This window comes from Equus caballus, chromosome X (genome assembly GCF_041296265.1).
Source record: "Equus caballus isolate H_3958 breed thoroughbred chromosome X, TB-T2T, whole genome shotgun sequence".
Taxonomy (NCBI): Eukaryota; Metazoa; Chordata; class Mammalia; order Perissodactyla; family Equidae; genus Equus; species Equus caballus.
The window spans coordinates 78,433,616-78,461,225 of NC_091715.1; the positions used below are offsets into that span (position 1 = coordinate 78,433,616).

The 27,610-nt window shown below is 34.3% G+C and overlaps 1 protein-coding gene across 3 annotated transcripts in view; it reads right to left on the bottom strand.

The window, feature by feature from the left end:
- Window positions 1-27,610, bottom strand: part of HDX (highly divergent homeobox) — a 194,756-nt gene that overhangs the window by 15,031 nt on the left and 152,115 nt on the right. For all 3 annotated transcript variants that reach the window (XM_023633281.2, XM_014729019.3, XM_070256730.1), the window contains 3 exons: window positions 25,759-25,905; window positions 7,552-7,759; window positions 1,440-1,519 (listed from right to left, as the gene is read on the bottom strand). In XM_023633281.2, coding sequence (XP_023489049.1) covers window positions 1,440-1,519; window positions 7,552-7,759; window positions 25,759-25,905 — 435 coding nt within the window. The remainder of the gene's footprint in view (window positions 1-1,439; window positions 1,520-7,551; window positions 7,760-25,758; window positions 25,906-27,610) is intronic.

The window sequence follows — 27,610 nt, forward strand, 5'->3', positions numbered from 1 at the left end:
GGGGCATTCAAAAGTTACAGGCAGAGGAGATTAACCTTTGAAAGTTTGGAGTTTTGTCTCTGAAAATCAATTGTTCTTGAAAAATTAGGTGTCTAAGTGACTGAGTCATCCCCTGCCACGACTTCATTCATTATCTTCCGTGTCTGCTGCAGGGCAGATCAGACGCAGCGAAAGTCAGGCTAAAAATGGACGTGTCTTTAGGGAAAAAGAGGTTCCAACCTTCAAATAATTGTATATAAGATGTATAATAAAACCCAAATCTAGAGCAGAGGAGATTATTACTTGGTGGAATTTAAGAATATTAGCACAATTAATAATCTTGGAAAACAATTATTACTAGCTATCTAATGAAAACACGACTTTGCCTCAAAATAAAAGCATGTTTTCCATATGCCCATTGAATTTAGTGTTAGCAGGGTCAAATATCAATTTAAATCAGGATTGAAATGAATAAAATGTAACACTAAGCCATATTCTACATGTGAAAACACCGCTATCTATTGTTGGTGTTTAACAAAAAAGAACAAAATGTATTTTATGTGCTCAACTTTTATTAAGGAGATGTGGCAGCATTATAGTTTCAGATAAATAATGTTTGTAATGGAAGCCAGGGTAATCTTGAAGTTACAGCCATTTGTTAACAGAAAAAAATCCATTATATGGACCATTTTTTAAAGGTTGCAATCAAACACAAAACACTGATTCGAAAGCAAAAACAAAAGCACAACGACATTTGCCTTTATGTCTGAGTTTAGTTTAATACCATCTTGACTTCTGTATTACTTAATGGAGTCAGAATGTAAACAGATGCTGTTAAAACAGCTGCTTAGAGAACATCTCTATATACCAATAATGTTTATATTTTCACAAAACCTAGTTTAATCCACACATAGCCTGTCTCTGTCTGCTATTTAATCTCTTCATACTGTCTTTCCTCCATTAGTGCAACTTTTAAGATATCTAACAGAGTTCAATTTAACTAGAAAGAAGAAAAGTTTCCAAACACAGTATAGATAGGTATGATCTGAACAGAGAACTCGGAGTCAGGAATTCTTAGACACAAATCCCAGAACTAACAAAGTCTTCCTTCATGATCTCAGGCTAAATTCTGTTTTAATTCTGCCATCTGTCAAATGAGAAGAAATCTGCTCTTTGCTAAAGGCGTTGAAGAAAAATAACTTCTTATGTATAAAATGTCTATGTGTAGTAAGCATTAGGCTTTTATATTTGCAAAGTTCCTAAATCTGAGGTACAAATGACAGTGTTTTAAATTTCATTTATTAAACCCTCAATGTTATGTAATTTCATTGGTAGCAACTCTGTTTTGGTTTGTAAAGTGGAGCAAGACTTTATTCTGACAACACTGCCAAGGTCACTAACTGGAAACAAATCCTTAAAATCCATCATGTAATGAAGACAGAATTTTAAAATGTACATACCACATTATCTGTGGATACTGCATGGTGGTCCTCCTCCTTATGAGCCCTTGCCTCATTTGGAACAACTTCATTGGACTCTTCTATAGGGAGAAAAAAAAGTCCATGTGTTTTCAAGATCACTTAAATAATTTCTCTATTGTATAAAGACATAAACAGCAAATTCACTTCATATATACTTTGATGAGCAATTCTACTTCTGACAACGTAGTCTAAGGAAATAAGTGTGGATGGGTAAAAGTACAAGGATGGTCACCACTGTGCTGTTTATAATTGAAAAAATGAAAGCAATCTATATGCTTAACAATGGAGGATTGGTGAAATCATTTAGGACCTAGCCCTACAATAAATAATATAAAGCCACTAAAAATGAAGTAGAAGTATAGCTGATAACACAGAAAATATTCATAATCCAGTGGAAAGTGAAAAAATGAAGGTGACAAAACCTACTATGTAGGTATACTGTGATCTTAATTTCTTAAAAGAAAAAAAATGTACATTTTGATGGAGAAAAAAACAGACTGACACTATTTGCACCAAAACTTTGCCGTTATTATTTCTAGCTGGAATTACAGGCAATTTTTATTTTTATTTCTTTTATTATTTTAGTTATTTTGATAATTTTTATTTTCTTCCATTTGCTTATATATATTTAAATATTTTTCTACAAAGAACACATGTTGCTCATTGAAATAAGAGAAAAGTAATAAAAATAATTTTCAAATACATGATATAAAACTATAAATATAGTACATTTCCAATTTTTTAAAAAGGTATCTGAATGTACACACATGTGTACACGCACACACCTGTATACATGCAAAGATAAAATATTGGCTAAAATATTTCCCCACCTCCATTTTAAGAATGGTTATCACTGAGGGGTAAGATTATTTCTATTTTTTCATTGTATTTTTCAATATTTTCTATCATGAACATGTTCCTTTTATGATCAAAATTCAATATTCTAAAAATGAAAAAGAAAAAAGAAAAGAAAAATTAACTCAGAGAAACCAGTCTACTGAAAAGCTCTCTGTGCTGAGCTAAGCGAAGGGGCTCGTTCATAGCGTAGGATATCTACAAGATAATCTCCTGTCTTGGGTTATCCCCACATTTACCCCTTAAAAACACAGGGCAGCAATATTTCTCTCTTTTCTTTCTGCACAGCTATGTCATGGAGATTATTTGGGTAAATACTAGTAGAAGTTCTCAGCCTCTTGGTAACTAACATCTTATTTCACCATAGAAAGCAGAACAAAAATATTTGTCAGCCCTCCTAAGATTTTCCATTCCTTCCCATGGACAGACATATAAGGGTGACCTGTATGAGCATGGGGGATGATCAGGAGAAAAACATGGCTGCTCCAGGAACTTACAAATGAGTACATAGAGAATTACAGGTTAAGATATCCAGGGAAACTTTACCAGAGTTTTAATACAAAGTCCACTATAAATTCAATTTTAATTTTTTTAAATAAAAGAATGGCTCCTGGACAGAGGAAACTTTATTTATTCATTATTTAGACATTTCAAACCACAGACATTTCAAGTCCTACGTAATCAGCAACTAAATGAAATGAAGGGGGGAAAAATTGTGATCAGGTTTAGCTCCAGAGCTGCTTTGTACTGGTGTCCTTGGGATAGGGGTTATATTGCTTATCAACAAGATCATTACTGGTATCACTCCTTATAGGTTTGCCTTATATTTCTGTTCTCTCTTGCTCGTAACTTTCTTCACAGTTCTGCTTTACATGCAACATATTCATTCAAGGTTTGATTATTTTATAAGATGTAAATAAAAAAATGTTTTGAGGATTTCTAAAATAAAAAAGTGTGAAGTGATTCAGCTGAATAAGGCATGTTTTCTTTTACTTACAGATAGCTTCCACATTAGTGAAAGTTTGAAAGCTACATACTGTCAATGTGTCTGATTATTCTTCAAGAAAAGCAGCTCTGCTAATTGGAAAATAAATAAGTAGAATTATTAATCAGTGAAAACTCTAAAGGGCTGTCTATGTGGTGGCCAAATGCTCACACTAAGTATCTGTATGCAGAATTATCTTTCATGTGCACACTCATGTAATAGATACGGCTGAAAGGAGGTTTTGCTATGAAATTTAACGTTATAGATGTTAGTTGTTCCCATACTTTAAACAATTTGCATCTCAGGAAAGTAAAAATCATTAAAATTGCTCAACCATAAATATATTTTGATAGAGAACTTAAGGAGATGAGTCATCTAACTATTACTTTTGCTAGAGTTTGCTGTTGGGTGGGGGGTCAATCCAAGTAGTTTTTTCTTTATCAATCCCAACCACATCTCCTTCTATTCACCTCCACACAGGGAAAGGAAAGGAAATGGGAGAAGCCAAAGTGGGAGGTAGAAGGTGGAAGTGAGAAGTAAGTCAGAAGCTCTGGATCAGGAAAGTACTTACTCTCTCAAAAGCAAAGGAATAGAATTGAATCTGCTAAAAGATGAACAGCACTTTTTGGTGACTTTGGCCAAACCTGCCTTTTACTGTTTTAAAAAAATAATCCTTGTTTTTGCTTGCAGAGTTTTTTTATAGAAAATTTTAATGTGATTTTTAATTGATTTTTTAACACGTAAAATGTAAGCCCTGATTTAAAGACATTTCTTCTTCTTAGTCATTTAGAAGATTTTAACTCTGTTGAATCAACAAGATTATAAAGGACTCTGAATTTTAAGTTGTTAAGTTTGTAAAATAGTATGGGCAGCTACTCTGATTATTCTGTCTCTATATTCTAGATGTAATTAATGGAAATCTCAAAGTAAATATACATTTAACTACATTTTCATAACTGGAAGATAATGTGGTTAGCATATTTTAAAGATAAGATGTTAGTCTAGGCCAGAGGATACAATTCACTTAATCATCAGGAAAAGGATCACACAGTTAAATCAATGAGTTAGTGCTCTCCACCAGCAAAACGAGGAAGAGAATAGGACAGAACTAGTAGGAAATGGTACAAAAAAAGGCTCTTTTCAGTATTTGAAAATTCTTTCATACTTTTCTGTTGCAACTTCTGATGAGAATGAAAAGGTTACCATGCAGCTGCGAAAAATAAGCCACTGAGAGGAATTCTAGGCAATCTCACTTCTCATCAAGTGCTTTTTCATTCATGCATTAGATTCTCTGTCCTTTTTCTCATTAGGTTTTGATTACTGTGTCAGCTTTCTAGAGAACATGCTATTTAATAACATTCTATTGGCCACTTATATAACTTTGACTATTTTTTTAGATGCCTCATACGAGAGGAATTTCTACTCAACCTCCATGAGACCATTGAGATAAAGACCCCTTTTCCTTCTGAAATCTCTCTCTTTCCTTGGTTTCAGTCATGACATACTATCCTGGTTCTCCGGTATCTGAATGTTATTTCAATGACTCCCTTTTCTCCTCTAGCCCCCAAATCGGGGTATTTCTCAACACACAGTCCTTGCCCATCTTCCTTTCTTGTTTTGCATTTTATCACTCAACTACATCTCTTATTTCTATGGCTAGACATTATTTGGCCTCAATGTAGGTGATACCATATTTCTTCTCATGTCTTAACTCCTCCTCTGAGTTCCAGACCCATATTACCAAGGGTCTGCTGGACAACTCCAAATGGATCGCCTGCCATCATCTAAAACCCAACACTTGCAAAACCGAATTCATCTTCCCACATTACACTATCCATTTAGTGCAGTGACAGTAAAAATCTTAAATGAATTTTGGAAAAGGGGATTGGAGAAAGGTATGACTAAGCAATTCTAAAGTTTATCTAGAAGAATTAGTGTGCTACAAGAGCTAAGAATGAGACCCTACCAGATATTTAGATATTTTATAAAGCCACAGTTATAAACAATCAGATCAATGTAACATAATAGGAAACGCAGAGTTTGACCTACACGTGTATGTATGCATATATGAATGTATATACATATATATACATATTTTATAAAAAGCTACACAAACTCACTGGAAAATGCTAGATTATTCAACAAATAGTGCAGGGGCAATTCATTAACCATTTGGAAAAATAAAATTAGGTATTTTCCTCACATACCTTAAAGCAAAATAAATTCTAGGTGGAATGAATATCAAGTTGTAAAAATGAAACCATAAGGATACAAGAAGCAAATACAGGCGTATGTTTACATAATTATAGTACAAGGAACGACTTCGTAATCATGACACCAAAGTCAGAAAGCCTAAAAGAATGGACTGGTATACTTGAAAACGTAAAAATTACAAACAAAAGTTCTGACATCACAAAACTCCATAAGCAAATTTAAAAGGCAAAAAATAAAGGAGAAACTACAGTTCTAATATCCTGATAAATAAATAAAAACAAACAAAATGAGCCAATGCAAGATTCTTTCATTTTCTGTATCACAGATGCAAAATTGTATGATTCCATTTATATGAAATGTCCAGAAGATACAAATTTATGTAGTCAGAAAGCGATCAGTGGTTGCCTGACTTTGGAGGTAGAAGTGGGGATTGACTACAAATGGACTCAAGGAAATTTTGTGAAGTTTTTAAAATATTCTAATATTGGATTTTAGAGATGATGGTTGCACAACTCTATAAAATTTACTAAAAATCATTGAATTCTATATTTACAATGGATGAATTTTATGATATGTAAATTAAACCTCATAAAAATCTTCAGTAAGACAAGGTGTCAGAAGAGAACTGTTTCTATGCTTAAAGTCAAATGAAAAATACTTTTTATGTACATATGGCATAATTCCATGTTATTATTTGAATTATCATTTAGGGAAACACTGGGAAGTATTATAAAGATGATCCAGCATAATTCCCTTATCTTTCAGATGAGGAAACTAATGCCCAATGAATTAAATGCTTTGCCTGAAGTCTCATAATCAGTTAGTGGAAGATCTAGGACTTGCACCCAGGTGGCCTGACTACTAATCTGATGTTTGTCACATTATACTATACTCTCTTTCGTAACAATGCATGTATAATGCTCTAACTGAAATTGACTAGAATTCCAATAAAATAAAAAACTATCATATACTTAATTATAACGTATGGATTGTTGTAATGACCAACATTTCTAAATGTGAAAGATCATTATTGTGGTAGATGAATGTTCCTTGTTGTGATGACTTGATGTGGGAGACTGTTTAGGTGGAGGGAGTAAAAATCAAAAGGGTAAAAGACAAGTGTTGGTAAAGATAGGAAAAAAGAGAACCCTCGTGCACTATTGGTGGGAATGTAAACTGGCACAGCCATTACGGAAAACAGTATGGAGGTTCCTCAAAAAATTAAAAATAGAGCTACCATATAATCCAGCAATCCCTCTTCTGGGTATATACCCAAAGGAAACGAAATTAGTACCTTGAAGAGGCATCTGCACTCCCATGTTCATTGCAGTATTATTCACAGTAGCCAAGATATGCAAACAACCTAAGCATCCATCGACAGATGAATGGATAAAGAAATTGTGGTATATGTACAGTGGAATATTATTCAGTCTTAGAGAATGAGATCCTGCCATTTGCAATGACACAGAAGAACCTGGAGGACATTATGCTAATTGAATCAGCCAGATGCAGAAAGAAAAATACTGTATGATCTCACGCATATGTGGAATCTAAAAAAGTCAAATATGTAGAAGCAGAGAGTAGAATGGTAGTTACCAGGGTGGGGAGGTGGAGAAAATGAAGAGATATTGATCAAGGAGTACAAAGTTGCAATTACATAGGATGAATAAGTATGGACATGTAATGTACAGCAAGGTGATTATAGCTAACAATACTATACTGTATAATGGAAATTTGCTAAGAGAGTAGATTTCAGGTGCTCTCACCATACACAAAAAAAGGTAACTATGTGAGGAGATGGATATGTTAATTAGCTTGACTGTAGTAATCATTTCACTATGTATATGAAAACATGTTTTACACTTTAAATATATTCAATTATTACTAAAAAATAGAATAAAAATAAATCTGTTTCTTTTCAAATGTTTGACCAAATGTTTTGAGGACTGTAGATTTGAAGTGCAGTAAGCTGACAAGCAAGTAAAAATGCATCAAGTTTACAAAAGCTATTATTAGGAGGTGCAGCATATAAAATACCTTGAGAGCTTCCTTCAGACAAACAGATGGATACTTCATCATTTCTGTCATTATCCTCTCCTACTTCAGGACCAGCTTCCTCTCCTGGTGTGAAGGCAGACAAAGAGCCAGATTCGGGCTGCTCAGAAAAATCAGCAGGGCCTCCTCTTGGAGGCGGAACTTCAATCCCCATTAAACGATATTTCCTTCTTCGATTCCCAATCCAAGTCTTTATAAGAGAAATACAACAGGAAGTTTTGTAAACATAGAAAACTTAGTAGTTCTGGCCATTAAAATAATGAATGGATGCTACATAAAATATGATTTAAAAGAATCAATAGATACCTAGAATAATAAAATTTTATTATTACTCAACAAGCTAAAATAAAAATAATGTTTCAACTTTTAAATATCTTATTAGGAGAAAGATGATATTTCTCCAAACATTCAGACTTTCAAGCAACATGCAGTCCATTGCAGAACATGCTTTTGTTTTTGTTTTTCTGGAGAAAATAATCTGCCAAATCTTTCAAAATAAACACAAATTAGTTCTTCTCCCAAAGGGACCAGGCATCCAGCCATGACTATAGTTCATATCCCATTTTCAGTCTTGCTCTTCCTAACTGAAATGTGTTTTCTATTAACTTTGGATGCATAATGGTTACCTGGGTGTTCCAAGTACTCTAAGATTTCATTTTATGGGATTTAGAAGCAATTTTTAAAACATTTTATGTTAAAATAATTTTAGAGTCACAAGCAGTTGCAACGATAGATCTCCTTCACTCATTTTCCTCCAGTTTACATTTTACATAATAGTAGCACAATAACAAAAACAAGACATTGATATTGTACAATACGTCTATGCAGTTCTGTGTTCCTTTATCACACCATTCTTCTCCCTCCCCTTCTGACCATCCTCAACCCCTGGTAATCACAAATCTGTTTTCCACCTCTATAACTGTGTCATTTAGAGAGTATTATATAAATGGAGGAGTCATACAGCATGTGACTTTTTGAAATTGGCTTTGTACACTCTGCGTAATTTTCTGGAGATTTATTCAAGTTGCATGTATCAATAGCCCATTCCTTTTTATTGCTAAGTAGTATTCCACGATAGTTATATATCATTTTTTTCCATTTTCTTTGCAATGTTTGTTTAACCATTTACTCTTTGAAGGACACTTGGGGTGTTTCCAATTTTTGGCTACTACATATAAAGCGCTTATGAACAGTCATGTACAGGTTTTTGTGCAGATATACGTTTTCATTTCTTCAGGATAAATGCCCAAGAATGCAAGTGCTGGGTCGTATGGTAATCGCATGTTTAGTTTTATAAGAAACTGCCAAATTGTTTCCAGGAGAGTTGTACTATTTTACATTTCTACCAGCAATGTATGAGAGATTAGTTTCTTGGTATTCTTGAAAGCATTTGGTATTGTCAGTAATTTTAAAACAAATTGCATCTGTTCTCCTTGGTGCGTGTAACGATAGATCATCAAGTTCTTAATTTGATTTCCCCAATGGCTAGTGATGGTGAAAATATTTTCAGATTTTTATTTGCCATCCATATATCCTTTTCAGTGAAACGTCTCTTCATGTCTTTTGCCTATTTTCTAATTAAGTTGTTTTTTCTAATGTTGAGTTTTGAGAATTCTTTATATATTCTAAATATGAGTTTTTGTCAGATATTTGGTTTTGCAAATATTTTCTTTGGTTCTGTAGCAGATATGAGTTCTTTGTCAGATATGTGGTTTGCAAATATTTTCTTCCAGTCTGTAGCTTGTATTTTCATTGTCCTGGTCTTTCATGGCCCACAAGTTTTTAATTTTGATGAAATCCAGGCTATTGCTTTTTTCTTTTACAGATTGTGCTTTTAGTGCCATTTCTAAGCGTTCTTCGCCAAGTCCTAGGTCTTGAAGATTTTCCCCTGTTATCTTCTAAAAGTTTTATAGCTGTATTTTTTACATTTAAATCTATGATCCATTTTGAGTTCATTTTGTATAAGGTATGAAATTTAAGTGAAGTTTCATTTGTGTTTTCCTATAGATATCCAATTGCTCCATCATCACTTCTTGAAAAGACTTCCTCCATTGAATTGCTTTTGCACCTTTGTCAAGAATCAACTAAGCTGGCCATACTTGTACATGGTTATTTCTACATTTTTTATTCTGTTCCACTGATGTATATGTCTATCCTCCTGTCAATACCACACAGTCTTGATTACTGTAGCTATATAATAAATCTTGAAATTAGGTAGTGGACTGGATTTCTTCTATTTTATTCTTTTTTTTCCAGGATTGTTTTAGCTGTACTAGCGTATTTCCTTTCCATATGAATTTTAGGCTTGTCTAAATGGAAAAAATCTTGCTGGGACTTTTATAGAAATTATGTTAAACCTATATATCAATTTGGGGTGAATTTACATTTTTACTATGTTGAGTCTTCCACTCCATAAACACAGAATGTCTCTCCATTTATTTAGAACAACTTTGATTTCTTTCATCAGTGTTTTGTAGTTTTTATTATACAAGTCCTGTACGTGTTTTGTTAGATTCACACTTATGCATTTGATTTTCTGAGTGATTGCAAATAATATTATATCTTTAATTTCAGTTTCAATGTGTTCATTTTAACTATATAGACACACAATTGATTTTTGTGTGTTAATCTTATATCCAAAGACCTTGTTGAATTCACCTATTATTTGTAGGAGTGTTTTGTAGTTTCCCTAGGATTTTCTACAAAGCCAATCATGTCTCTTTTATTTCCTTTTCTTGCATTATTGCTCTGGCTAGAACTGGTAGTACTATGTTGAATAAAGGTGGCCAGAGTGGACATTTTCTTTTGTTCCTGATCTAGGGGGGAAAGCATTCTATTCACCATTAAGTATAATGTTAGCTGTAGGTTTTGGGCACTTGTGGGTTTCTTTTTAGGGAAGTATTTTAATGATGAACTCAATTTCCTTAATGGTTATAGGGCTATTCAGGTAACCTATTTCTTATTGGGTGAGTCGTGATAGTTTGCACTTTTTGAGGAATTGACCCATTTCATTTAAATTGTCAAATTTGTGCATTTAGAGGTGTTTGTGGTATTGTCTTATTATCCTTTTCATGTCTGCAATGTCTGTAGTGATATCCTCTATTTCATTCCTGATATTAGTAATTTGTGTCTTCTCCTTTTTTTTACTTTGCTCATTTTGCTAGATATTTGTCAAGTTTACTGATCTTTTCAATGAGCCCACTTATTTTTTAATTTTTTAACTAATTAATTTTTTTTTAAAGATTGGCACCTGAGCTAACAACTGTTGCCAATCTTCTTTTGTTTTATTCCTGTTTTTTCTCCCCAAATCCCCCAAGTACATAGTTGCATATTTTAGTTGTGTGTCCTTCTAGTTGTGGTATGTGGGACGCTGCCTCAATGTGGCCTAATGAGCAGTGCCTTGTCCGCGCCCAGGATCAGAATCGGCGAAACCCTGGGCCGCCAAAGCAGAGCACGCAAACTTAACCACTCGGCCACGGGGCCAGCCCCTAATCTATTTTTTATTTTTATTTTTTTACCTTTTGACCCCTTTCGCTCATTTCTCCCCCCCCCCAACCCTCTGCCTCTGGTAACCACCAATCAGTTTTCCAGATTAATTAGTTAAAAAAAAAAACTTAATAGACTCTTTTTTTGACTAGTTTTAGGTTTACAGAAAAAAATTCTGTGAAAAACACAGAGTTGCCCATATACCTCTCACCCGCCAGTCAATTTCCTCTGTTTTTAACATCTTTCTAAAATTAATGTGGTGCATTTGTTACAATTGATGAACTAATACTGGTAGATTATTAAGTAAAGTCCAGAGTTTACATTATGTTACAGAATGTTGTACATTCTATACACTTTAGCAAATATATAATGGCTTGTATTCACCATTACAGTATCATACAGAATAGTAGTTTCACTGCTCTAAAAATCTCCTGTGTTCCACCTGTTCCTCCCTCTCTCCTCCCCACAAGTCCCTGGAAACCAGTGATCTTACTGTCTCTCTATATTTTTGCCTTTTCTAGAATATCATATACTTGGTATCATACAGTATGTAGCCTTTTCAGATTGGCTTCTTTCACTCAGTAACATGCATTTAAGTTTCTTCCATATCTTTTCATAACTTGACAGCTCATTTCATTTTATCCATTGTCTGGGTGTACCACAGTTTGTCTATTAATCTACTGAAGGACATTTTGGTTGCTTCTAATTTTTTGCAATTATGAAAAAACTTGCTGTAAACATTTGTGTGCAAGTTTTTGCATGGACATAAGTTTTCAACTCATTTGGGTAAATACCAAGAAGCACAGCTACTGGATCATATGTTAAGAGTATATTTAGTTTTCTAAGAAACTGCCAAAATGTCTTGCAAAGTATCTGCACCATTTTGCATTCCCACCAGCAATGAATGAGAGTACCTGTTGCTCCAAATCCTCACCAGCATTTGGTGTTGTCAGTGTTTTGGATTTTGGTCATTCTAATAGGTTTGTAGTAGTATTTCATTGTTGTTTTAATTTGCAATTCCCTAATGACACATAGTATTGAGCATCTTTTCATATGCTTATTTGTCATCTGCATATATTCTTTGGTGAGGTGTCTGTTCAGCTCTTTGCCTATTTTAAATTAGGTTGCTTGTTTTCTTATTGCTGAGTTTTAAGAACTCCACAATATTTTGTATATTGTTGAATATTGTTGAGTTCTTTGTATATTTTGGATTACAGTCCTTTATCTGATATGTGTTTTGCAAAGAATTTCTCCCAGTTTGTGGCTTGTCTTTTCAGTCTCTTAAGATTGTCTTTTGCAAATCAGAAGTTTTATATTTTAATGAAGTCCAACTTATCAGTTTTTTGCTTTTATGGATCATGCTTTTGGTTTTGTATCTAAGAAGCCAACAGTAAACCCAAGGTCACCTAGATTTTCTCCTATGTTATCTTTAGGAGTTTTATAGTTTTGCATTTTACATTTATGTCTATGATCCATTTTGAGTTAATTTTTGTGAAGGATGAAAGGTCTATGTCTAGATTAATTTTTTTGCATCTGGATGTTCAGTTGATCCGGCGCCATTTAAAAAGACTATCCTTTTTCCATTCAATTATCATAGTGCCTTTGTCAAAGATCAGTTGACTATATTCATGTGGGTCTATTTCTGGGCTCCCTATTTTGTTTTACTGATCTATTTTGTCTATTCGTTCATCAATACCACACTGTCTTGATTAGTGTAGCTTTACAGTAAGCTTTGAAGTTGAGTCGCATCAGTCCTCTGACTTTATTCTTTTCTTTTGATATTGTATTGGCTATTCTGCTTCTTTTTCCATTCCATATAAACTTTAGAATCAATTTATTGATAGCCACAAAATAACTTGGGATTTTGAATGAGATTGCATAAATCTATACATCAAGTTGGGAAGAATTGACATCTTGAAAATATTGAATCTTTCTATCCATGTACATGGACAATCTCTCCATTTATTTAAATCTTCTTTCATCAGAGTTTTATAGCCTTCCTCCTATAAATCTTGTACCTATTTTGTTAGATTTATATCTAAGTATTTTATTTTTGGGGTGTTAATGGAAATGGTACTTTTTTCAATTTCACTGATTTTTCTCATACCTTTATTATTCTTTCATTTTCTTTGTGTTTACCTTGTTCCTCTTTTTCTAGTTTCTTGAGATGACAGTTTAGATTTTTGATTTGAGATTTCCCTCTTTGCTAATGTATGATTTAGTACAGTTATGTGTCACTTAACAATGGGGATACATTCCAAGAAATGTGTCATTAGGTGAGTTTGTCATTGTGTGAACATTATAGAGTGTACGTACACAAAGCTAGATGGTATAGCCTACTACACACCTAGGCTATACAGTACTAATATTATGGGACCACAGTCATAAATGTGGTCCATTCTTGACCAAAACATCATTATGCAGCACATGACTACTATAAATTTCCCCCTCAACACCACTTTAGCTGCATCCCACAAATTTTGATATGTTGCATTTTCTTATTTTCATGCAGTTCAATGTATTTTTACCTTCACTACTCTCTAATGTTCTTCCTTTATTTATATAGATTCAAGTTTCTGACCTATATCATTTACCTTCCCTCTGAAGAACTTCTTTTAACATTTCTTGCAAGGCAGTTTTACTGGCAACAAATATCCTCAATATTTGTTTGTGTGAAAAAGTTTTTATTTCTCCTTTACTTTTGAAGAATAATTTCACAGAATACAAAATTCTAAGTGGGTGGAGTTTTTTTCTTGCAAGACTTTAAATATTTCACTCCACTCTCATCTTCCCTGCATGTTTTCTGAGGAGAAGTCAGATATAACTTTTAACTCTGTTTCTTTATAGGTAAGATTTTTTTCCCTCTGGATTCTTTCAAGATTTTTTTCTTTATCTTTGATTTTCTGTTTTCTCCAGTTTGAATATGATATGCCTAGTTATATTCTGTGGGGCTTTTTTCTTTTTTGGCACTTATCTTGCTTGGTGTTCTGTAAGTTTCCTGGATCTGTGGTTTGGTGTATAACATTAACTTAAGGGAAATTCCCAGCCATTATTGCTTCAAATATTTCTATTTCTTTTTCCTCCTTCTGGTATTGCCATTATGCATATGCTATGCATTTTGTGGTTGTCCCACACTTCTTGGATATTCTGTTCTGTTGAGGTCTTTTTTTTTCTCTTTGCTTTTTGTTTTTGGAAGTTTCTACTGACATATCCCTAAGCTCACAGATTCTTTCCACAGCCATGTCCAGTCTACCAATGAGCCAACCAAGGGCATTATTCATTTCTGCTACAGTGTTTTTTATCTCCAATATTTCTTTTTTAATTAAAAGTTTTATTTCTCTACTTACATTACTCATCTGTTTTTGCATGTTGTCTACTTTTTACACTAGAGTTCTAGCATATCAATCATAGTCATTTTAAATTCTGGGTCTGTTAATTCTAATATCCTTGACATATCTGAGTCTTGTTCAGATGCTCGCTCTGCTTCTTCAAACTGTGGAGTGTTTTTGCTTTTGTTTTGCCTTTTAATATACTTTATAATTTTTGGTTAAAAGTCAAACAGGACGTACTAGGTAAAGGGAGCTCTGGTAAATAGGCCTTTAGTTTGTGGTGGTGAAGTATGGCGTGGGGAAACATTCTATAGTCCCATGATTCGGTCTCAGTATTTTAGTGAATCTGTGTACCTGGCCTGTGAATTTCACAAGTGCTTCTCAGTCCTTTCCACCACCTTTAGGTATGACATAAAGGCTAGGGGAGCTAAAGGTGGGTATTTCCCCTCATCCATGTTGGTTAGGCTCTGATAAGTCCCCAGCAAGTTAGCCTCTGGTAAAATAGTTTTTCTTTAGTGCAGCCCTTGTCAAGAAGAACAGAACGCTCTGGTATATTTTAAAATAGGTACTTTTCTCCTGCCCTTGCCAAGCATGAGGGAATTTTTATCCCATGTTCATAGTAAGAAGCTGGTAGAGCTTCTGTAGGTAAAACTCACAAGTATGGGGTTTCCCTTATGAATGGGCCCCCTGGAGTTTTTAACTCTCAGACTTGTCCACACTGAGCCTCCGGCAATTTGTCAATTATAGCTTAGGTTTTCCTACCCCACTACAGATTCCCACAGAGGTTTCTTTTCCGGTAAGTTGTGATTCTCTGTGTTTGCCTGCCTATTTCTCCAATTTTGGGGACAGTGGTTTGCTCTCTACCTCATTTATCTGGCAGACCTAAGAAGAGTTACTGATTTTTCCGTTTGTTCAGCTTTTTGGTTGTTGTTAGGGCAAAGTGACAGCTCCAAGCTCCTTAAATGTCAGAGTGGAAACTGAGAATCCAATGTATTTTTTAATTTCCGTTGCGATTTCCTCTTTGACCTGTGGATTACTGTGTAACTTCCAAGCATTAGAGATTTTTCTGTTATCTTTTTGTTATTGACTTCTACTTTGGTTCAATTGTGGTCAGGAACATATGCTGTATGATATCAATTTTTTCAATTTATTGAGGTTTGTTTAATGGCTCAGGATGAGGTTTATCTTGATATGTGTTCCATGGGTACTTGAAAAGAATGTGTATGCTACGGTTGGTTGACTGTGTGTTTTATAAATGTCCATTCGATTCTGTTGATTAAGGGTGGTTTTTTTGACATACAAAAAGCTGTGTATAATTAATGTATGCGACTTGAGGAGTTTGGAGATAACCATATAACTGTAAAACCATTACCTACCCCATCTATGCCATAAACCTATCCATCACCTCCAAAAGTTTCCTCCTATCCTCTTATTTACTATTATTATTATTACTGTTATTATTACTTTGTGATGAGAAGACTTAACAAGATTTACTCTCTTAGAAAATTTTTAAGTATATAATATTGTTGACTTTAGGCACTGGGCTGTGCAGTAGATCTCTAGGACTTATTCATCTTGTGTTAGCTGAAACGTTGTACACTTTGACTAATAGCTCCTCATTTTCCCCTCCCCCATCTCTTGGCAACCACCATTCCATTCGCTGCTCCAATTAATTTAACTATTTAGATTCATCATATTAGTGTTATTATGTAGTATTTGTCCTTCTGTGTCTGATTTATTTCACTTAGCATAACATCCTCCAGGTTCATCCATGTTGTCGCAAATAGCAGGATTTCCTTCTTTTTAAGGCTGAATAATATTCCATTGTATGTATATACCACGTATTCTTTATTTGTTCATCTGTTGATGGACATTTAGGTTGCTTCCATGTATTGGGTATTGTGAATAATGCTGCGATGAACACAGAAGTGCACATATCTCTTCCAGATAGTGATTTAATCCTCTTTGGATATATACCCAGAGGAGAGATTGCTGGATTGTAGTTCTAACTTTAGTTTTTTGAGGAACCTCCATATGGTTTTCCATAGTGACTGCACCAATTACCATCCTCATCAACAATATACAAGGGTTCCCCTTTCTCCACATCCTCTCCAACATTTATTATCTTTTATTTTATTGGTAATAGTCATCCTAACAGGTGTGAGGTGATATCTCAACATAGTTTTGATTTCTATTTCCCTGATGATTAGTGATGTTGAGCACCTTTTCATACGCTTTTTGGCCATTTGTATGTCTTTCCTCGAAATACGTCTATTCAGTTCCTATGCTCATTTTTAAATCAGTTTGTTTGTTTGTTTATTGTTGAGTTGCAGGAGTTTCTTATATAGTGTGGATATTAGCTTTTTATCAGATAAATGATTGGCAAATATTTTCTCCAATTCTGTAGGTTGCCTTTTAATTTTGTTGATTATTTCCTTTGCTGTGCAGAAGCTTTTAGTTTGACTTAATCCTGCTTGTCTATTTTTGTTTTTGTTGCCTGTGCTTTGATGTCATATTTGATGTCAAGAAATCATTGCCAAGGACAATGTGCAGAATCTTTTCTTCTAGAAGTTTTATGATTTCAGGTCTTATGTTTAAGTCTTTAACCAGTTTTGTGTTGATTTTTTTGTATCGTATAAGATAAGGGTCCAATTTCATTCTTCTGCATCTGGACATTCAGTTTTTCCAACAACATTTATTGAAGAGACCATCCTTTCTCCGTTGTGTATTCTTGGCACCCTTGTCAAAGATCAGTTGACAGTATAAGCGTGGGTTTATTTCTGAGCCCTCTATTCTGTCCCATGATTGAAAGCATTTTTGAGTTCTTCTATATCATTGATGATTTTCTGTGTAATAATTCTATCACTTTTTGATAAAAAGGTGATGAAATCTCCAAATATAATTTTGGATTTGCCTATTTCTCCTTTCAGTTTTATCAGTTGTTACTACACATATTTTGCAGCTTTGTCATTTGGTGCATATATATTTAGGATTCCAAGGTCTCTTTGGTGGATTAACCCTTTTATTATGTGTAATATCTCTCTTTGTCCCTGGTAATCTTCTTTGCTCTGAATTCTGCTTTGGAGCAGGATATGGTAATAATAAAATGAAACAATATTCCAAACTGCTTTTCGTTTAAATGTATATTACTACATATTTGTATTCTGTGTATGCTATACATAGAGGGTACACCTTTCTGTTAGAGATTCATTCACCTGATATTAATATACTCACTTCTGCTTTCTTTTGATTCATGCTTGCATGCTATGCATTTTTATCCTTTTAATTTCAATCTACATATATCAGTATATTTTAATTTCTTGTAGACAGCATAAACTTGGGTCATTTAAGCAAATCTAGTTTGCTAACCTCTTTTTTTAATTGGTGAATTTAGACCATTTAAATTTAATGCAATTATTGCTATCTATGGCTTATGCATGTCATTTAACTTTTTTGCATTGTTTGTTCTTTGTGGGTTTTTTTCCTATTTCCCCCCCTGCATTCCATGGGTTATTTGAACATTTTTTAGAATTCCATTTTGATTTATGTATAGAACTTTTCCTGTATCTCTTTGTATAGGATACAGTTATATAGCTCTCGATCTATCTATCTATCTATCTATCACCAATCATCTATCTGTCCATCATCTGTCTTGTGAAGACTTTCACAATGTTGTGGAAGTCCAGGTTTTCTACTTGGCTTCCATTGACACTCAATGGAGGAGGGGATTCTCTTCACTCTTGGATGAATTTGGGCTTCCAGTATCTCCACTAGGTCTCCTCTAACACTACCTTAATGAGGAGGGGTAAATGGTCTTCATTACATTTAAGTGGGGGTGGGGGTAGGGATGAAAGTCCTCTACTGACATGGCAGGGGAAGGGGGGAAGAGGAATTTTTAATGCTCAGCTTTGCACTCTTTCTTCTCTGACACCCCTCTGTGAGAGGTTGAGGCATCTAGTTGTAGCCTGGTAAGGGAACAAGTCTAGGCAGTCCACGTGGCCTTTTCTGGTAGGGGTGGGGATGTGGCTACAGTTTTTTTCTGTGGTGTCTAGCTAGAGTAGAGAGGTTATTGTCTACATGTTTTCTGTCTTGCTAAGCTGCCCTTTTCCTTGTTCTCTGGCTAGAGACAATAGACTTTTCTTGGGTCGTTTTGGTTGCACTCATTGATGTTTCCGGGTTGTTAGCCTCTCCAATATCCAATCTGGGGTATATGAGACAAAAATAAAATTCAAGGAACTCACCACTGTGTCATTCCTTAGGTCACGTGGTCCCTAGCAGATATGACTTCTTTCTACCCTTCACAGTCTTCTTATGTTTGTTTTACATATAATGTCCAGGGATTGTAGTTATACTTAGTGGGGAAAATTATGTCTACTCCATCTTTTGGAAGCAGCAGTCTAAAACCAATTTTATTCTCAGCTTTCTCATGCAATTTTCAAAAAGCTCATTTTATATGACTAATGTTTGTAAACTTTATAGCTTTGCCATGCGAATCTACACAGTAGAATTGTCATGCCAATCTACAAAGTGCAAGAACAATTCTTAAAACCTGTGTACTGTCTTTTAGTCCAGAAAGCCATTCAATAACATTTCATAATTTCAGGTCTAAATTTGATGACGGTACCCTTTTTTTGTATACCAAGTTGAATTTCTCCTATGCAACAAGGCCCACATAAATACAAAGCCACCTTAGATAATCTCTAATGTAAATAAAAACATGAATGACATTAACTTTATACTTGGTAAGATTTTGCAAAAAAAAGTGCAGAGCAAAACAGAAGAACTATTCACTTAGTTCAAGAAGACTAATTCTTCTTTATATTTGTTAGAGGGCATTTCCTTTTCAAATTCAGGAAATATAATACCTTGGATGTATTTAGCATTCAATGCTAAATGTGAAGCCTGAAACACATGGATTGTTTTGGTAGAATCCCAAGTGGAAATTACCCAGTAGAAAAGAAAAATATTAGTGGATATCAATTTTCCTAGCTTTTCTAACTTCCTCCATAGGAAAAATACTAAAGAGCATAGCTCCATTTCAATTTCCCATTACATGTTCTCACTGAGAATGAACTGCTAGACTTCAGAAAAAGTAAAGAACTGCAACTTCTTACTAAAGCTCCATTAAATTTTCATGGACTTTCTCTATTTCCTATCTGTGAATACTGATGCTTATCAAATTCTAAATGCAGAAGCTTCTCTTTTACAATAATCCCAGCTACTAATGCTTGTGAAAATGATGGTACAGGCAGAAGGAAGAAGATACCAGTTTCCTGAGGATGCTTCTTGCTTCTTTTGGGTCATAAAAGTTTTGGAAGAGAGAAGAAAATGGAAAGCAGAAACCAATTTCTACTTATTTTTGACTCCTTTTGCATCCTTCTTTGGAGAAATGAGTGACTGTTGAATGTACAATGATGAAGGTAAAATAATATATCGTGTAAACATTCAGGTTATGTGAGTTTTTATTGCATGCTAGGGCTAAAATAGCTCTTCTTTGGCCATTCCTCAAAACTGGAAGGCACTGAGAAAATTATTCAATATGCAAACATAACTAGTCTAACCTTCCATTCAATGTTAAAGTCCTTTCTTCAACATTCTAAGTGGATGGCTATTTAGTCTTTGCATGAAAACTTCAACAATGTGGAACATACTACTTTGCAAGCTTCCCAAGTCCAGTTTCTGGAGAATCTTTTTCAAAATGTTCTTCCTTAAACTGAACCAATATCTATTGTCCTATTAATTCTAAGCATTGGTTCCAGTTCATCACACTGGATCCATCTGATCCCAAACACCCTCTTCCACATCCCAGCTATCAATTATGTAAAGAGCATTTTTTCCTCTGTTTCATATTAAACATCCCTACTTTTGAAATATACTATTTTTAACTCATTTTATATGACCCATGGGCAAGTTATTTTATCACTCTGGGCCTCAGATTTCCTTTCCGACGAAACTGCAAAATGAAGGAACTGGTTTCTAAATCTTTTGTCTCCTGTATAATCTTTGTCCCTCAGGATGCTCATACGTCTATAGAATAATACTGTATCTTTTCAACCAGAACTCTTATGTATTGATGGCACAAATATAATGGCTATTAAAAATGAGGACTCTCAGGATCTGTAAGCTTCTAAGAATACTTCTATTAAAATAATATAAAAAAAATTCCAAACTGCTATTAGTTTAAATTTATATTATTCTTCATTTGTATCTGTGTATGCTATATGTAGAGAGCACACTTTTCTGTTAGATATTCATTCGTTCATTACAAAAATATTACTGCACATCAGCTATGTACCAAGCACAGTTCTAGTGTGGGGGATACAGTAGGGAACAAGCAGGCATGATCTATGTCCTCATGGGACATAAACTCAGAATCTTGTAGAGGTATAGACAATAAATGAATAGACAAGAAAATAAAAATTACAAAATTTGACCTAATATTTTGAAGGGAAAGAACCAGTTAGAATATTTAGCCACAATGACATAGTGTAGTGACATGACGTCTTTTCCAAATTTACCTGATCATAAGAATTATTGGGTGAAAGGAAACATACAGATTCCCAGGTTCTTCCCTGAAAATCCTGATTTATTACATCTGGGATGGGGTGATCTATATTTTTAAGAAGTATGCAAGATAATTCTTATGACAAAGCATACACAGGGGAAGTGGAAATGTAAACAACGTTAGACTGGTGATAAAGAGATCTGGCCTCTAGTCACTGGCTGTGTGACTTTGAGTAAGCCATTCTCTTACTTATTCCCATTCTTATTATATAAAATAACAGCATAGAATTCAATCTCAACGTGCCTGCCAGCTTTGAGTCAATGTCCGTTGGAGATAATACAGAGTTTACTATTATTTGTATTGCACACACATTGGGAGCGGAGGGTTATACCAAACACAAAAAGCAAGATAAAAGCAGTATAAGTGAAAAGCACTCTTCTATTTAAAGACATTTCAAATCTAGTCATACTCCTTGGAAATTAAATATAAACTAAATGCAAAAACATACATCTGTTTTCTGTGAAATTTATTTAAGCCTTTCAAAACATATTTCAAACATCCAAACGTGTTGTTTATATAAATATCTGACCACACAAGGGTACGTTTTGACATATGTCCACTATAACCCAAACACAGAAGGAAAGGGTAGGCATTAAGCTGAATTGTAGAGAGATAGGGAAGGGAACTAACTTATATTGAGGACTTATGGTGCATTACACTTATTATCCACATATATTATCTCAAAATAATCCTCTGTTGTATTATCTTCATTTACTGTTAACTGAAGCACAGAGGCATGAAAAATTTGACCATGCTAAATTGCAAGATCCTTAGGAGAACTGTGTTTTTTCCATGACACCTAGAAGCATTCTGCCACATAGGAGGTGTTCAGTTTGCCTTTTATGAATGAGTAAGTCAATAAATTATAAGCACTAACCAGAGAATGACATTCCAAGTTAAAGAGATATAGGCACATAATAATATTCAATAAGGTTAAGGGAAAAACATGCCAAGTTTGCTTCCTAGACTTTTCAGAAGTATAAGATATAACAATAAAACATGAATCTAAAATTTCCAAATTATACCACAAGTAATGGTTAACTAGACGTCCTGAGGCAAAGTGCATTTTGGTGATCAATAACTAGAAGGTCTATTAGACTTAAAATATCTATATAGTTTCTCCTGAAACATCAAGAATATATTTATGTAGCAAATATATTCTTCTTTGGAGTTAATCTACCAAATATTACATAGGAGGTCCTCTTACAACACATCACCTTTTCAAATTGTCTCTCTGACTTTGGCATGCTGGCATTTTGGAAAATAACTAGAAACAAAAGGATAATAAGAAGTTCCCTATTCTTTCCTCTCGTAGAAGTTTTAACTAGCCTTAAACAAGAAGAAAATGGTAACACTTTGTCCTCTTTCTGTATGTTAGGACTTTTTATAGGGAGAGAGGGCTCTGTACACAGCAGTGACTGAGTGAGGGTCCCAAAATCAATGGCTTTGTCCATTTTTTACTGTAATTATGTCTAAAACCCCTTGGTATCGAAGAGAATCCCAGCCAGGAACTCTGTGGTTATCTTGTCTTTCATTTTGGGAGAGTATATTTTTAGGAATACCCTGTCCTGTCTCTTCTCTCCTACAGTATGGGGTCTCAAGGAGCCCCTGTGGCAGTCAATGAAGTCTGAAAGCTGCTGTCATCGCACATGGTGTTTATTAGTATCCATGGCAGATTGAATACAAGCAAAAGTGAAAAACTCAGTAGAAAAGTTGGAAGATAAATTTGAGGATACCCTACTGAAAGTACAGCAAAAGGACAAACATTGAAAATGGAAAGCCTAGGGTGACAGTTGTGCTCCATGTACAGAATAACCAATCCAGATTGGAGCAGATCAGAAGATTCCAGGAAAAATTGCTTCAAGATGATAAAATTTTTACACTACCAAATGTGTATGAATGTATTGAGAGGAGATATATACAACTGGAAAAGAATTTGAGGCTAAATAAACAGTAAGTATCTAGAAAATTAAGCAGGCAAACATACTAAAAATAAAAACTAAGTAAATAATGAACTTCATGGAAACAAAATAGCGTTATGCAGAAAATGGCAAATAATATTATACTACATAATTCAAATATGTAAAGCATGTACATAATCATAATAATGTTAACATTAAATATCAAATTAATCAAAATTATGAAATAACTATACCGGAAGGATAAGAAGAGACGAACTAAGCATGTAAGTGAAAGGATCAGTGAAGAGATTTTGAAAGAGATCAAAAACAGCCTCACATTTTATAGTGGAAAATCAATCACCAATTCCTAGGACTGAAAAATCAAGAAGTAGCAATATAAACAGATATGAGAGAGATTCCTAGGTGTTCCCCAATACCTGTCTTCTCCCTCTTCCAGAATAATGGAAAATTTAGCTGGGCACATGGCTGACCACAACATCACCACGTTTGTAGCTTCCCTTGCAGTTAGGTATGACCACGTGACTGATCTTTTGCCAATAGAATATTAGTGAATGTGTCTTGTGGCAGTTTCTTGGGATCCCATTTAGAAGATAGCTGGTGCAGACGCTTTGCCCTTTCTTTCTCCCCCCTCTCTGTCATGCTGCCTAGACCATAAATGCCATTATTTTAGACCTTGAAGACAAGGTCTACATCATAGAGATGGAAGAATGGAAGGTGGAAGGCACCAGAGTCTCTGAGAACCTACAGAGCAGAATAGCCATGCCAGCTTTAAGTTACGTATCCTTGGACTTGTACATGGTATTGAAATATCTTGTCTAAGCCGCTGTTGAGTCTTTTTGTTATTCACAGCCTAACAATTTTAATTAGTTCAGCACATTATTCATAGATGGAGGTAAATACCAAAGGAATTGCCTAAAGGAGTGGAAAGTGGTTGACTGGCTATTGGGAAATGGTAGGAGGGGAGGAGTGAGGAATGTTGGTTTTGCAGCAAGTTCTACAGAACTTGACTCCCTAAGCTACGTGCATGTATAACTTTGATTTTAAAAAACAAACGACAGTGACAACAAAACACATGCTCTGCATTTCCCTATTCCTGGCTTTTGCTTAGGCTCCTCATACCATGATCTCACTCCAGTTCCTCTTTAGTCATTTGTATTCTTGTGTCATCCCTCTTGCTAGACTCCAAGATCCCTAGAAATAGAAAGTGTCTAACGCATTTCTATTTCCTTGTTAGTATATATGGGACATAGCATGTTCAGTAAATACAGGATTTAATTTGATTTCCCATCTATATCCTAACAAAATTAAAAGGAAGGATGTGAACAGGACAGTATTTATTTTGAGAAATTTTTGCTTTATGAATTCTCTCTATACTTCTCCCCCTTTCTTCATGTAATGTATGAGAAAATACTTTATTTCTTCCTCTAGAAGAGTTCTGTGTTTTTGGTCACTAGTTCTTTAATAGTACTTCCTTCTTGATCTTCTGGGATAATCTTCCAGTGTGAGCTGAGGCCTACTCATACTTGCTCATAAGAGCCAACTTTAGCATCACTTCTGAACTCCACGTTGAACGACTCATGGAGTCAGCCATGATGGGATCTTTACACCACAGAAATCAACACATGCTGTAAATCGGGACTTTTTCCTCCCTTAAAGAGCTGATTGCTAAATAGTTACCAGCATACCACTGCCACTATCTAAATCTTATATCAACATCTTTCAATTGGAATGTAAATTATTGTTCCCATGACTGATTAATGTAATTTTTCAATCTAACATTCATTACATATGTGAGATATTTTTCAGATCATGTAATTTTTTAAAGTGTTACTGAGCTATATTTAACATACCATACAGATGATTCACTCATTGATTATGTACAATGAAAAGGTTTTTAATATATCCACAACTGTGCAACAATCACTACTGTCTAATTCCAGAACATTTTCATCATGCCAAAAAGAAACGCTATACCTATTAGCAGTCACTTCTCATTCCTCCCTACCCCCAGCCCCTGGCAACCACTAATCTACTTTCTGTCTCTATAGATGTGCTTATTCTGGACATTTTATATAAATGGAATCATAAATCATATGTGATCTTATGTGACAGGTTTCTTTCACTTGGCAAGATGTTTTCAAAGATTCATCTATTTTGTAGCAAGTTTCAGCATTTCATTTCTTTATATGGCTCTATAATATTCTAACATATGCATATATCCCAATTTGTGTATCCCTTCACTTGATGGACATCTGGGTTTTTCCACTTTTTGGCTTTTAGGAATAATGCTGCTATGAACATCCATGTATAAGCTTTTGAGTGTACATAAGTTTCATTTCTTTTGGGTATACACCTAAGAGTGGAATTGCTGGGTCATATGATAACTCTGTGTTGAAAGTTTTGAGGATTGTTTTCCAAAGTGGCTAAAACACTTTGCATTCTCACCAGAAATGTATAACGGTTATAATTTCTCCACATCCCGGCTGACACTTGTTATTATCTGTCTTTTAGATTACAGCCATCATAGTGGGTGTTAAGTGGCATCTCATTGTGGTTTTGATTTCCATAATGACAAATGATGTTGAGTATCTTTTTGTGTGTTTATTGGCCATTTGCATATCCTCTTTGGATAAATGTCTATTCAAATCCTTTGCCCATTTTTAAATTGCATTATTTGCCTTTTTATTATTGAGATGTAAGAGTTCTTTACATATTCTAGATACACGTTCCTTATCAGATATATGATTTGAGCATATTTCCTCCCATTCTGTGGTTATCTTTTTCACTTTATTAATGGTATTGTTTACAGCACCTCACACAATTTTTTGAAAACTTCCATTTATGACACTCATCAACCACAGCATGAAAATTATTGAAAATATCTTACCCGAACTATTTCACAGTCAACATTTAATTCAGTTGCAACTGCTTCAATTTTCTCTCTACAGACAGAGCCAAGGCTAGTCATACCATTGTCCCAGTACTTCTTAAGGGTGGCTAAGTCTCGGTCACTGAACTGAGTGCGGTCTTGCAGCTGTAAAACACATTTTAAAAAGTTAGAATAATCAAAGGAGAGAATATTACAGAGAGGGTCATCAGGGTGAGAAGTGCTAGGTTACTTTCAACACATAACAGTAGCTAAATTAATTTCACTATTCTTACTCCATGTTCCCTGATTCTGAAATGGGCATTTTCATGGCATTTATTTCTATAATATGAAAGTGTGCTAGAATAAAATGTGTAAAAAAAGTTAACTGATGGCAATTAAGCAATGTTGATTTTAAATGGTTGTAAGCACAAATGATACATCTCATTGTAGAAAATACAGATAAATTTTAAAAAGAAGAGAATCTAAATCACCCACACTTCTGGAAATAACACTTGTTAGCTTTCTAATGCATGTTTTTTTCAAACTTCTTTCTATGATACACATATTCACATTCACACTACATACATTTACAAAATAGCAGAGTCAAGATCACAGCACTGTGCTGCATTTTGATAAGTTAATCTATATTTTCCATTCATAGGTCTCCAACTAATGTTATAATTAATTAAAAAGGTAAATAAGAGAAATGTAAAAAGATAATGTAGCCCTAAAAGAACAATTGATATTTATGGCTTCAGAAAGTCTTATAATAAGCCTATCCTTTTTGCTCTTAGGGTTTTTTTTTTTACCCAATAGGCTACAAACTTTATATATTCTTTTAAGTCAATGAATCCTGGAGGCATCTTTAGGAAGTAAATTAGAAGTATGACAGATTTTGCTAATAAGGAATCAGTAAAAGAAGGATCAAAAGACTCATACAACAGGGCAGAGAGGGTCTATGACAGAGCTAGAAATAGAAATATATCTGATTTTTTTCTAGTAGCTTTATCTCTATGATGTGTCCGATTATCTCAAGGGGTGGTAAAAAATCTAAAAATGAACTTTAATTAAAATATATATCCGGCAAAGCCCCATATGTTTATGTGTTTGTGGTGAGAAAGAGCAAAAGTGAGAGATCAAGAGAGTGAGAGAGAAAGAGACAGCCCGTGAGTGTGAGTGAGTTGAGGACAAATGTTGCAAATTGTAGCATTAAGTATGAGCTTCTGTTGCTGCCTTCTGCCTAAGAAGATATGGTCTTGTCTCACACTGAGGCTAGATGTCAAATCCTTACTAGACATACATTGCTTTCAACATTTCCTTTCTAACTGAAATTTAAAATGGAAACTTCTCCTAAATCAGATTTGGGGTAACAATGGAAAATAATGCATACAACACATAAAACATGACTTAAATAAAGAGTTTTCATAGCTAAAACCGATATACTACTAAACAACAGGTGCAAATTTGTTTTAAAGCTACAACCTTTTAACATGGAATTTTAGCTATGGGAGGAAAAGCAGTATATGAATTCTCAGTTTACTACCAAGAGAGTAAAGTTAGATTGCATAATTAATGTGTGTTGCTTCATAAGAAATACAGTAGTTTGTGTGCATGTGTGTTAATCAGTCCCCTTATCAGCTAAATCTGTTCTCCCTTACTTCAAAAAGTCTTGATGAGTAACATTTATCATGGGTACTAGTACTAAATTACAAGTTCCAAATAAATAAATCAAAACACGTCATCCAAGTCTTTTTTTTGAATCAAGTCAACAACCCTCAAGTTATTTGCTAAATAAAAATCTCATTAGGTACCCATTCTATTTTTATTCTACAATAGTTGTGGAGCTAAAATTCTCAAAATAAAACAGAGA